General features: G+C 36.1%; 1 protein-coding gene across 1 annotated transcript in view; it reads left to right on the top strand.

Moving 5' to 3' along the window:
• FBN2 (fibrillin 2) overlaps nt 1-13,925 on the top strand; it is a 238,935-nt gene that overhangs the window by 129,359 nt on the left and 95,651 nt on the right. Inside the window, exons 10-15 of the mRNA XM_072728645.1 lie at nt 471-698; nt 1,656-1,793; nt 6,734-6,853; nt 7,754-7,879; nt 8,736-8,858; nt 10,729-10,851. Coding sequence (XP_072584746.1) covers nt 471-698; nt 1,656-1,793; nt 6,734-6,853; nt 7,754-7,879; nt 8,736-8,858; nt 10,729-10,851 — 858 coding nt within the window. The remainder of the gene's footprint in view (nt 1-470; nt 699-1,655; nt 1,794-6,733; nt 6,854-7,753; nt 7,880-8,735; nt 8,859-10,728; nt 10,852-13,925) is intronic.

Genomic DNA, 13,925 nt, shown 5'->3' on the forward strand with positions numbered 1-13,925 from the left:
AATCAAAATGCACATATAGACAAGTCTTTGCTTATGCAACTCAGTTAAAATATGGCAAATAGGGGCAGCCCTGGTGGCTCAGCAGTTTAGCGCCGCCTTCAGCCCAGGATGTGATCCTGGAGACCCGGGATTGAGTCCCATGTCAGGCTCCCTGCATGCAGCCTGCTTCTCCCTCTGCCTGTGTCTCTGCCTCTCTTTGTCTCTGTGTCTCTCATAAGTAAATGAATCAAATCTTTTAAAAAAATAAAATGTGGCGAACAGATTTTCATTTTTTTCTTCCCTGAAATATATTTATACCTTTTCCTGCAACTGCTAGCCTTGAAAACCTGGATCAAGATATAATACCTTACTTCCTTACTTAATCAGATCAAATAATATAGATAAGCCAAAATGTTCTTACAGTATACAGATTGATTTTATCATGTAGAAGGCCATGCATCTGTTTTTACCTGGCTTTTCTTTTCTTCTAGAGGAATATCGCAGACTTTGCATGGATGGACTTCCAATAGGAGGCATTCCAGGGAGTGCTGGTTCCAGACCTGGAGGCACTGGGGGGAATGGCTTTGCCCCAAGTGGCAATGGCTATGGCCCAGGAGGGACAGGCTTCATCCCCATCCCTGGAGGCAATGGCTTTTCACCTGGAGTTGGGGGAGCTGGTGTAGGGGCCGGGGGACAGGGGCCCATAATCACTGGACTAAGTGAGTGTTCGCTTTTTGTGTAGATTCTTTAGTTTTCTGCCTTAAGTGATATTATGATACCTAACTTTTTTTTCAAAAGGTGTGTGAGTGTGTGTGTGTGTGTTAAAACCCCTTTCAGGTTCTAAAATATAAAGTAGTAGTAAAAAATTCTTAGGAAAATATTATTTTTATGTTCCATAAACTTTCTAAATTGGAGAAAAGAAGAGTGACCCTCTTTGAAAATAAAGATGAGAGCATGGTCATACTCCAGTCCAGATGACGCCATTAAAGAGCATGTTTTTGGTTCCAGTGTATTTCATTTGGCTGTTTGGAGTTGCCCTATTCATACACCCCTTGAATTATTTTCCAGAACCATTTCTCAACTGAGATAAACTGAACAAGTCTTGCTCTGTGCCTATCCAAATATTTTAATGAAATATCTTTCTTTTCCTCACCCTTTTTTATTTTTTGTTGAATAACTTGGGCTTCAGGCCAGAACTGGCATTGGTGTACTTGACATTTAAGTTCGTTCTTTTTGTAAGAACTGCTCTTGCTAATAATATTTAATGATGTCCTACAGTGTTATGTTTATTCTTTTTGGCATATAGCCTATTTGCTATATCTGAATATTCAGCACAGTTACAAAAGAAAGAAAGAAAGAAAAGAAAAGGAAAAGAAAAGAAAAGAAAGAGAAAAAGAAATGGAAAGCATTCAAATGTACAGTAGAACATTGCTGAAATTTTGAAAAGACATCATTATGGGCACAGTTTCCAGATGTATAACTTAACAAATGCACATTACAACCATGTGTCTCAGGAATTGTTTTTGGATCCTCAACATTCAAGTTTTAATAAAATAGAGAATAATGTGAGCCTTTGATATGTACACCTAATGAACAGACCTTTTAAAAATTCAACTTTAATAAAAGTGCTGCATGTTGTAATGCTGAAATACCATTTTTACTTTGATTTTCTGTAGCTATTCTGAACCAGACGATAGATATCTGTAAGCACCATGCTAATCTCTGTTTAAATGGGCGTTGCATACCTACTGTGTCTAGCTACCGATGTGAATGCAACATGGGATATAAGCAGGATTCAAACGGGGACTGCATAGGTAAGCTCATGATTCTTTAATCCTTCATTTTTTCATAGCTTTAAGACTGTAGAGACAAATTAGAGTGAAAATCATTTTAAAAGAAAGTCTTCTGAAGCAAAGCTAATTTCCAAGCTGTGTCTCCTGTGTGCACCTCCTGCTCAAATAACCCCTTTATAAATCTCTCAGTTTTTCCTGACCTGTATATTATGATTTCTGTGTCTGCCTCCCTTTCTCCTTCCTTCTTAGCTGAGCAGCACTAGGTATATGGTGGTCATTACCATGCTGAGGAAGGTAGGTACAGATTGGGACGAGATAGGTGAGGAGTCAACATGCCCCAGGTGAGGGACATGTTGAGTGTTAGGTATCTAAGGCATTGCGTTATAAAGGTCTAAAGCTAAGAGGAGTGTTCAGAACTGAAGTTATAAATCAAGGCATCTGTGATGTACAAGTGGCTGTTAGAACTTTGAGGGTGAGTATTATCACCCAGGCTGAACCACAGCAAGAGTGGAAAGATAATAGTAGTACTGTGGCTAGAACCCTCTGCCACAGCGACAGAGTCCCACTAAAGAAAATTTGCTGATGCCATTGATGAGATAGCAAAATAATTCCAGAAAGTATTATGTCACTGAAGCTATGCAAGGATACCCTTTGAAAAGTAGTGACAAGTGTGAAATGTGGCAGAAAAATCAAATATAATGAGGGCCGAAAAAGCTATTGGATTTTATGATGAAGAGGGTTTTGATGACCTCTTGAGAGTAGTTTTAGTTTAGGAGTAGTTTAGCAAATGATAATGTATATGCTTTGTAATTAGCATAACCCTAAATACCTGATTTGGATTCCAGTTTTCTGTCATATAGATGAACAGGAACAGAGAGTATCAAATTTTGCCAGGATAAACTGAAAAGCTTTAAGTGTACTATGATTATGAAGGAAAATGTGAGCCAAATATGTTTTGGAAAAACTAATCATTCTAAACTACATACAGTTGAGAATGATTAAGTAACCTTTAACTCACGATCCTTGCAGTTACACAGGTTTTGCACTGCACAACTATAAAGGGACCATTCACATAATGGTCACATTTATGTATAAATGTCACACCCCAGGGTTATTTAGGGTATAACCCTATGCAGCAGCCCTGGCTTATCTGATACTACTGGATGTTTGTTTAAGTGATAGACCGGGGTGGGTGGGGAGTGGAATACCATGAAATATGGATATATTTATTATTATGTGACTTGAAATTGACTTTCCTACCAGAAAACATGATTGTAAGTATACAATATATAAAATATCTTCTCTCATACATACATATAAAATTACAGTGTATCGAACTGAAATTTGATTCTTTTATTATTATTAATATTTGCATTCATATGTCACTTCATGATGCACTAACCAGTAAATAAAAGTAGGCCAAAATTTTAATCTTTTCTGCAAAATAGCCAAAGACCACCATTTATTTCATATAAGCATCCACATGTACTTTTTTCTACCTAATAAAACAATTGTACTCTGGGGGATTTTGTGAACCATTGATATAAAATGAACTATCTTTAAGGATCACAAATTTTGTTTCTGGAGTCATTCTTCCAACCAGCTTCCTCAACAAGGGTTCCTTTAGTAAATTTAGTCCTGCAGAAAGTGATTTCAGTAACCATTTTTTCAATTTTCCCAAGGGTGATGCAAAGGTAGTATAACTCCAGATGCAGAGGATGTGAGCTAATCACATAAAGTGAATGTCCAAAGGTAATAATAGGTCCTTATTTTTCTGAAACTCATGTGAGAAGGGCTGCTACGGATGCTTTCATAAACTGTCTAAAGTAGCATTGGGATTGCATGTCTGTACAGTTAATGTGTTAATATATCTCAAATTTGTGTATTTTACCCAAGCAGTATTACAAACAGTTGCATTCTAGATTGATCTCATCCTCCTGTCCTGCAAAGTTAAAACCCAAGTGAAGTTTAGGTTTATTTATTATTTATTTAGATTTATTTATTTATTTCAGAGGTTGGGGGAAAGAGAGAGTGAGTGAACAGGGGAGAGAGGCAGAAGGAAAGGGAGAGAGAGTCTCAAGCTGACTCTGAGCTAAACCTGAAGCCTAATGTGGTGCTTAATCCCATGACCCCGAGATCACGACCTTAGCTGAAACCAAGAGTCGGTTGCTTTAATTGATGGAGTCATCCAGATGCCCTAGTTTTTAGTATTTTTAATTCAGTACTCTGTATAAGTTTGAGGTTATAAATAATAAGGTTAGGATATCAGAAAAAGTTAAAAAGATATAAGTTATCTAGTGTTTTAATTTATAGGAGCCCAAGATAAGAGTGGTAACTAATTTGTACTGTTTTGAGGAATAACAAATTGCCCCTGCTGTTTGGGAACTTGTGTTAGATACTGATGAAGTGTCATAACGTGAAAAGATAATAACTCTATTAAAGGATCACAGACAAAGAAAATAAAATCACATCCATTTTGCTATTATAAGAAGTAGTCCTGAGACCTGAAAATGTTCTATTTACTTACCATGTTTTTCTCTCCTTTTCCTGCTATCAAATGTATTTCTGCAACTCTTTTATGTCTACATAAGACAAACAACTGTTAGCAATAGGATTTGATTCAATTCACATCATTCTGTTTTGGGATAGTAAGAAATAATTCCTGTTTCTTTTGGGCCAGAGGTAATCTTAGAGCCCTTGCCAATTAAGTGTTGGCTAAATTGGAATATAAAATACTTGAAAAGTATTATTATTCTTTATTATGATTTCTATTATTAGTAGCATTTTATAAGAATACTATCCTTACACCAACACCCAACAGTATCTGAGAATGTAACCATTTTGATAATCAACCTCATTCAATTATTTCATTTATTTTAGGAGTTTAAAAATCCTGTGAATTTTGCTTAAGAATACTCAGTCCCAATAGGAAGAAACTAAAGTGCACAGACTGTAATGTTTAAGTACTCCCATTCCTCTACACAAGGCAAAACAAAGGTGATCATTTGGAAGTACTAGGCTGTGACACCTCAGAATCAGGAGCCATGAAGTGTACATTTCATAACATGACAGTGGTTATTTGTGATTAGTCTACAACTTAAAATCTTACAGTAATCCCCAAAACAAATGGGATTTGAAAGTCATGTATTTTAAATGCACTAATAGTTTTTTGGTGAGTGTTTTCACTTCTAAAGAAGAAATAAGTCAGTGAACTACTCTATCTTTCTGTCACCCTTGGTGTGATCTCTAAGGGGCTAAGGAAATAGAAATGAATTATGACTGTAATGGCAAAATAATTAGCAGAGCTGTCCTAGCACTGAGAGGCCTTGGAAACAGGTTCTCAAGGAAGGAAAAGGCCCTGAAAAGTTAACCTGGCTTCCTGGAAAGTTTACCTCAAGAGAGGGGGTTGGGTGCATGGTGTCATGTTCTTCACTAGAATTGAGTTTTACAGTGAACAGCTTTACAAGCAAGCTTCTGAAACATGTTTTTAGTTGTTGCATTTCAATATTACCAGAATATTACCAGAATTTAAGTCATTTTCAACTGCAAACTCAAGGTGATAATTACTATTCGAAAGTCCAAAGTATACTTTATATGCTTGCTAATGCTCTGAACTCTGTCTTTTCTCATTTTGCTTCATTCCTTTGGCTCAGTAGAATTGATGTTATCAACCAAAAGTTTAAATGTAAGTTAATCTTAATGGGCTGAAGGCGCCCTTGGATGAATTGAAAAAGCATTTAATCCTGTTATTCTCTGTTGTTTTGATTTAATTTGCTATGAGATTTTTTTTGTTCCCCTCCTTTACCAGAGAGGGCTTAATTGCATTTAGTCTGAATGTTTATATAAATGAGGTTGGTGAGTTTGATAGATTACAGTTCATTTTTTAAGAACATCTGTGAAAGCAGTAATCTGTTTATTAAAATGGTAAACCTGTGAATTCATTTGATTGTTGTGCTCTCCAATTTAGCTGAAATTGTATATGTTAATAGCTTCTACATGTATATGAAATGGCAAGTCATTATGCCCTCACCAGCCAGCAAAGTTTTCAATTTACTAGCATTTAAAATTATATTTAGTGGGCATTGCTGAGAGAAGATGAATTTAACTTTTTCTGACTCTGGCATGTGTAATTTGTCTGGACTCTGAGCAGTCCAAACTGTTCAGTCCGCCATTTGGTCTTAAAGTCCCTAAATTCTGCGATGGGTTTGCATTTAATCAAGCCTTAGGAGAGCTTGAATGAAAAACAGTAATGTTTCTCACATTTAGGATCTGAGCTAGTATTTGCATTGAACTTGGTTTATGCAAAAATTTCCTGTGTCCATTGTAAGATCCTAAAGAAACCCAAGGCTGCTGAATGTAATAGACTTTGTTCAAATTAATTTCCATTTTCTGTTCCACCTTCTGTTATATCAAACAACCAAGCCTCAGTGCATATATAGTTACATATCTAATTGAGGACATAATAAAGAAATTCCACAATCTGTCAATTTCTTTCTTTAAAACTAATGAAAATGACAGCATAAATCTATAAATATATATCTTTGAACATCTTTCTTGGGTTTCCAATACTGTACAAGGCTTTGAGGAGACTATTAACTTGCCCAGATTGCTACGTATAAGTGTTAGAGCCTTTTATAACTCATGGCTATGTGTTTCCAGAGTCAGCTTAAAAAAAAATCTTTTCAGAGTTTTTAATCACTGTGCATTTTTCAAACTGAAAAATCATTATTTCTTGATTAAAGCAAATTCCTTTATGCTTTCCAATATGCAATATTTTTGTAAATCTCTAGACTGGCCTCTGTATTTGAAGAGAGGAATTTTCATTCATTTATAAATACTCCACTCTTTAGACTATTACCACTGACTGGCCTTCTCTCAAATTTGGGAGGCCTAAATGTACTTTAAACAAACATTTCTAGGAATGGAGTGAAGTCTGTAATGGTTTCTTTTGCTGCTCACAGATGTTGACGAATGCACATCAAATCCCTGCACTAATGGAGATTGTGTTAACACACCTGGATCCTATTATTGTAAATGTCATGCTGGATTCCAGAGGACTCCTACTAAGCAAGCATGCATTGGTAAGGCAGTTTGCATTCACATATGAAAATGTTCCATGAAATATAGTGACCCGGGCTGTTGAGGTTAAAAGTAAATTTATTAAAATAAGACGTGGAATGAAGTAAGTGCTGTTGCATTACTACAGATTTATTTTATACTCCCCTCAGATGTGCTTCCTTTATGCATGAACACTGTTTGCATGTATAACCCTGGCAACATGATATCGGACTTTGCAGAAAATTCAGTTTGTCTTCCTTCCTTAGAACACCGCTTCCTTTCTCCAAGTAACATCGGTAGTCTTCCTGCTCTCTGATTAACGGAGCTTAAGATTTATAGGCGTTTTCAACTACTGTTTTCTTTGAACCTCACATGTACTCCAACACCAAGTCAGGCCTCATCTTGATTCACAGTTTTGTTGCCATACTCCCCGTCCACCATCCTCCACACTCTCTCACTGCTAATTCATTGCAGAATTCTTTCTGTAGATGACTCTGCTTATCTTCTTTTTCATTTCCTACTCATTCATGGGTAGTTGCTTGGCTAAGCTTGCCTAGCAGTCTTCATCATGTTGCTCTTAACCCAGGTAGTTTGAAGTTATTGTGTTCTTACTCAATAGCTTTAGATATCTTCCAACATTGTGTCCAAAATATTTGCACCAGTCTTTGAACTGCACTGTCCACCCTCATCTAGCCTCCCAGCACACCCCATCCCATTTTTCTCTTTCTTTTCCTCTTCAGCTACTACAAGTCAAGACTATAAAAAAAAAATCTGGTGACAGATGGAAGTTTGTCTAAAGAAGCAACATGATCTTAGATATTACATGTAAAAAATTGAATATTGAACATCACATTTATTATCTTACTGTTTTTATCTGTGGTTATTGTAAAAGAATAATATTTGGCCATTTTTCATTGTCCCAGATATTGATGAGTGCATCCAGAATGGGGTTCTTTGTAAAAACGGCCGGTGTGTGAACACAGATGGAAGTTTCCAGTGCATTTGCAACGCTGGCTTTGAATTAACTACAGATGGAAAAAACTGTGTTGGTATGGAAATTGCCTGCCCCCTTGCAAAAGATTTTTAAAGGATATACATTTTTATTTAAAACCATATATACTATTTCCATGAAAGCTTATGCAACACACATATAAGAATACTTTAGATGACTTAGGTAAAATACAAATGCATTTAACACAAAACAAAGTCAAAGGATGGATTGTTTAGAAATGTTATAACAATGAATAATTTCCTGCTTCTGGAAATTTTCTGTGTGGTATATGTTTAATTATAAGTAGCGGTTTTTCTTGGTGGTAGTTTTAGCACCTACAGAATATTACATTTTGCCATTACAACACCAACAGATCAGAAAAGGTCTCCTCCTGACCTCCAGTCTGGGTGAATATAGAAATGTTTGGCATATGTGATAAACAAATCTCTAAATTTGAGGTCCTGGTGATGTCTGGCAGTGAAGTAGATACCAGCATCCCACAGAAATACTCTATTCACACAGCAACACACTGTATTTCACCCACTAATGGAAATCCAGATCATTCCACTTGCATTGACATTTATCATTGCTGTATTCTCCCTTACGGAAGAAACTCCCCCCTGAAATCATATAAGCATTTTTGCTAATCAAAGTAAAGCTCTTTTCATGTGGCTTTAATAACAACTAAGCACAACATTTACTTAATTTTTTTCCTTTATATATATCCCTTATACTAAAGGTCCTTCACATTCTCCACCCTCTTTGCTCTCACTTGGTTGGCATTCACATTAGAAAAAAAAATCAATGAGCACATGGTTCATTTATGTAGTGGAATATGATTGGTGGTTATTTGTGGAAGGAGAGGGAACCAGTTCCCCCAAGGCCATGGTGTAAGTCATTCTGCTCTCCTGCAGATCATGATGAATGTACAACTACCAACATGTGTTTGAATGGGATGTGCATTAATGAAGATGGTAGCTTCAAGTGCATCTGCAAACCAGGATTTGTCTTGGCTCCAAATGGGCGTTACTGTACTGGTATGTATGGCTTTGAGATAGGAAAGTAACCATGATTGAAACCATCTTTTTTATTTGAATGAATCATGCAAGAATTACTTCAGTTTCTTCATGTGGATTTCATATTATTCACATCTCTTTCTAATTCAGTAAGGCAGGTGTCTAAAGCTTCCTAGAAAAACACACATTGTGGTCTAGGGAACAGTAATATCTTTACAAAAATAACAATGGTGTAGGAAAAATTAAGGGAATGACAGATTGGTTCTAGCAAGTCAGGAAGAGACAATGTAGAAGTAATTTCTCTGTACTCTTTGCCTAAATAAAAAAAAGAAAAAATTTTGAAAGGTTTTTATTTCTGTGCTCTGAGAACTAGATTTTCCACTATCATTCATTACTTATTTTGTTATTACATATTTTCCATAAACTAATCTAAAAATCATTATATCATTATCTAAAAATCTTGTATCGACTAACTGAAGAAATAATTTGAATGTTCCTGTCAGTTTTATTTATGAAGCCATTTTGAAGACTAAGCTCTAGCAATAATTTTAGTAAGCAAAAGAAGTGCCTCTTGGAAATGAATAAGATTATATCTAGTTTATACTCACAATTAGAATTTAGTAAGATGGAGCAAATTTTGCTTCTTTTTTTTTTCAGTTTTCTCCTTTTAGATGAAATCAACTCTTTGAATCCTTTCTACCTTCAATTGCACAAACTTATCTGAATACCAAGTAATACTTATAGCTAATTCCTGTAATTGCAATGAAATTCCAAGAGAAAGAGAGTTGAAAAGAGAAAGATCAAGACTGATTTTTGTGTTTCTGAATAAAAAATATTGTCTTGACTATTTGAGAAAGGGGAATATACTATTCAATAAAAATGTTGTAGTTTTTTTATTTCAACTTATGACTGAGATGTCTCAAGACAGGATTTGAATTTTGTGTTATGTTCCAGGGTTTAGTGTTACATTACAGCATGTAACTTTATTTTAGCATTGCCTAAGAAACTTACATACACATATAAATATGACCTCAACAGTTTCTGTTGTCTTGGAATTTTTTAATTTATTTCCTTACTATAGATACTATAATCTGCAAATCTTAAAATGTTCGTGATTTGGTGGCCTGTGTTGAAGACTATTTTTGCCTTTCAGGGAAGCCATTCATTGTTGGGTTATATTTGATTAAACTCGAGCAGGTTGAAAATTAGGACAGATGCCCCATGGGGCACCTGGGTGTCTCAGTCAGTTGAGAGTCTGACTCTTGATTTCAGCCCAAGTCATGATATCAGGGTGGTGAGATCGAGCCCCACACTGGGCTCTGCGCTCAACACTCAGCAGGGAGTCTGCTTGAGATTCTCTCTCCCTCTCCCTCTACTCCTCTCTCCCCACACCCATGCTCACTCTTTCTCTAAAATAAATGAATAAACCTTTTTTTAAAAAAAGAGAGAGGGAGAGAGATGGTCCCCTATTTTGTTACTATGAAAGGATCAGCTTAATATTCAAACAGCATCTCTCTTTATTTGAATTTTATGTAAGTGTAAATAAAAGGTAATGACAAACATTTACCTTAGTTTTAAGAATGAGTTTCATTTAATTAACTTGAATTAAGTATAATTTAATATTAAATGAAATCGGCAGATAAATAATGAAAAATGAGTGTGTGAGGCTCTTTTTTCCCCCTACTGGGTAAGGTTTCAGTCATTCCTTCTGAAAATGTGTTTGAAAGAGTTGTATCTAGATAAAAGATTTGTTATCACATCTGTGTGTCCTTCCACAAATTATACAATGGAAAACAAAAGATTGACAGTCTAGAGTGGTGACAACAGATGAACTCTGTAATAATATTAAATTTACCCAGTAATGGCCTGGGTTGTGCTTCTCTCTGGGCAGATGTTGATGAATGCCAGACCCCGGGAATATGCATGAATGGGCACTGCATCAACAATGAAGGGTCCTTCCGCTGTGACTGTCCCCCAGGTCTGGCTGTGGGTGTAGATGGACGTGTGTGTGTGGGTAAGTGAACCATTCTGTAATGGCCCCAGTGTCCAAATGATCTTGGAAAAACAAAGACAGATCCGTACCATGGAGAACTATTCAGCCATAAAAAGGAAGTAAGTATTGATAAATGCGCAAGTATGAATGAGCCTTGAAAACATTATGCTCGGTGAAAGGAGCCACTCACAAAATCCCAGGTAGCATATGATTCCATTCATATGAAATATCCAAAGCAAACAAACATACAGAAACACAGCAGATTATTGTTGCTTAGAGAAGAGAGGGCAAGGGTGCCAAAGAGGTTAAGGGCTAAAGGCATTTTTGAGATAGTGAAATGTTCTAAAACCAGTTGTAGTGATGGGTATATGTATCTGTGAATATATTTTTAAAGAACTATTGAATTATATTCCTTAAATGGGTAAACTCTTAGGTATGTGAATTACACCTCAGTAAAATGGTTTAAAAAAAAATGTACAGTGAGCCCAGCAAGCTCCTTGCAGAAGGCTCTGATAAGATGCAAGTCAGAAATGTTGGAAAAGAAAAGGTATCCTCAAATCAAGGTACTTGATAATGTTAGCTGACTGAGTCTTTATGTAAAAATAGATTTAGATTTTGTAATTTTAAACAAATAAGATATGAAATGGGGATAAACCCTGTTTTTACTCAAACACACTGTAAAATGTAAGTAACTTCTGTAGAACTTGGACTTATATCAGAAGGTAGAAATGTTTTCACATAGTTTTTTTTTCTCATCACTGTGCAGCTAACTATAGAAACGGAAGAGTGTGAGAGAGAATATATATTTTATTCTAAACCGTTCCCCAAAAAAAATAAAAAATAAAAAATAAATTAAAAAAATAAACCGTTCCCAATAACTTCACTGTTTTTAAGAGGGTGCTCTTCCCAAATGGGTTCCATGCAAACCAGGGTTAGTAGGCATCAGCTTTAAAGAGGCAGACAAATCACAAATGTCATTAGCATTTTAGAACCCAACCATAATGTCCTGATGACACCAGCAGAATGAGTTAGTTGTAAAAGCTTAATTCACTTATTTCTCCAGAGGGCTTTCATAGGATCCCTAGGGTGCATTAGCCATTGTGCACCCTCCGTTTTTCAGGTGACTCAGTAAAAGGTCTGCAAACTCATTGCTTTAAGAGCATAGGTGAGAGAAATGAAATTCTTTCTTAGATATAGATGATAATACTTTTCTCTATGACAATCAAAACATTTGGGCCCTGAAAGAAGGGGGAGGGGGAGGGGAAAAAAGCAACAGCAGATGGAAATAATCTGTCCACTTAAGTTCATCCACTGTCTCCAGTCTAGGATTTATTTCAGCTTACAAGATTGTCAGCACTTGGTTCAGAGGTATTTTAAATACAGCAGCCAGAAGAATGTACCTCCTTCCTGCTTACGAGAGCTATTTTCACTGACTTTAATGAATGCACTTGCCCCCTTCCTTTACCTAGATGATTCTGTTGAAATCTATGATGAGTATAAAAACCAGTTTTGGAGGAAGAAATTATTTTTCCGTTAAGCAACCAATCTAGGAGTAGTTATAAGAAATTCCGTGTTTCAAACACAAATCTGCATTTTCTCATCCACATACTGAAAAGGTATCAGACATTGTTGGAAAGCCTTCAGGTTTTCACAGTTGTGGTCAATTAAAGTTTTTGAAAACACCATTTGTTCTGTGTCTAAAATTATATATTGCTGTTCCCATAACATGCTAGATTTTTTTTCATCTCTTCTGCCTTTGGTGATGCCTTTGAGATGTGTTGATTCTTGAAGTTAGAGATGAATCACTACTATGAATTATTGTTAGGATTAGTGCTTCAATTTTAGATTTATCTTTTATGTATTTTTGTTTCCTTAGACACTGAGATGTCGGTTTTTATCTTCAGAAACTATTACTATTACAATTGTTAAACTATTACTGTAACTAGTATGTTGAAGAAGCATGACACATAGGCAGGACAGAAAGAAAAGGCAACTATATTTAGTCTCTTCCGTCCTTTTAAAATGTATCTTTAAATTTACTCAGTAGAAGCTATTTACCCAATAAGTAAGGAAGAAAAACCAGGCAACCCTATAGCTTTACTATTATTTTTTTTTTAAGATTTTATTTATTTATTCATGAGAGACACAGAGAGAGGGAAAGAAGCAGAGACACAGGCAAGGAGAGGGAGAAGCAGGCCCCATGCAAGGAGCCCGATGTGGGATTTGATCCTGGTCTCCAGGATCACACCCTGGGCCAAAGGCAGGCGCTAAACCGCTGAGCCACACAGAGATCCCCTAACTTTACTATTCTTAAATCTATGTAACGAAAACAATCTAAATTAATAAATTAGAATGCCTGGTACCATATAATAATATTCTAAACCTGACTTGAAGTTACAGCTTCTCTTGCAAGCTCAGACATTCTTGAGCAAGATATTTTCTGATTCCACAAGGATCAAAGTGCAGGAGGAAGGGTGAGAAGACAGAAGCACTGGTGACTTTCCTAGGATAGCTTCAAGGTTTCTGGGCTACCCCAGTGTTTAAAGCATCCCTTCCTTTCATAGTTCCTCTGGAAGCATTCAGCTGCCCTTCCTGAGATGCAGACACTGCCTTTTTCTCCTGGGGGCCCTCCTGGCCCACTCTCTGGTCTTTTAGCAATCCATTTCAGAGGCTCTCTCTGATTGTCTCACCTCCATGCCATTGCTTTAGGACCCTCTCTCTTTTTTTTTTTAAAAGATTTTATTATTTATAAAATAATATTTTATTAAATATTTTATTTTAAATATAAATATTTTATTTATAAATATTTTTAAAATATTTATAAAATAAATATTTTTAAAATATTTATAAAATAAATATTTTATTATTTATAAAAAATATTTTATTATTTATTCATGAGAGGTACAGAAAGAAAGGCAGAGACATAGGCAAGAGGGAGAAGCAGGCTCCCCACAAGGAGCTCGATGTGGGACTTGATCCCAGGACCCCAGGATCACGTCCTGAGTCAAAGGCAGATGCTCAACCATTGAGCTACCCAGGAGTCCCTAGGACCCTCTCTTCATGTGGCCCATGCCTAATCCAAGTGGCATGCCATC

Source organism: Vulpes vulpes, chromosome 12 (assembly GCF_048418805.1).
Source record: "Vulpes vulpes isolate BD-2025 chromosome 12, VulVul3, whole genome shotgun sequence".
Taxonomy (NCBI): domain Eukaryota; kingdom Metazoa; phylum Chordata; class Mammalia; order Carnivora; family Canidae; genus Vulpes; species Vulpes vulpes.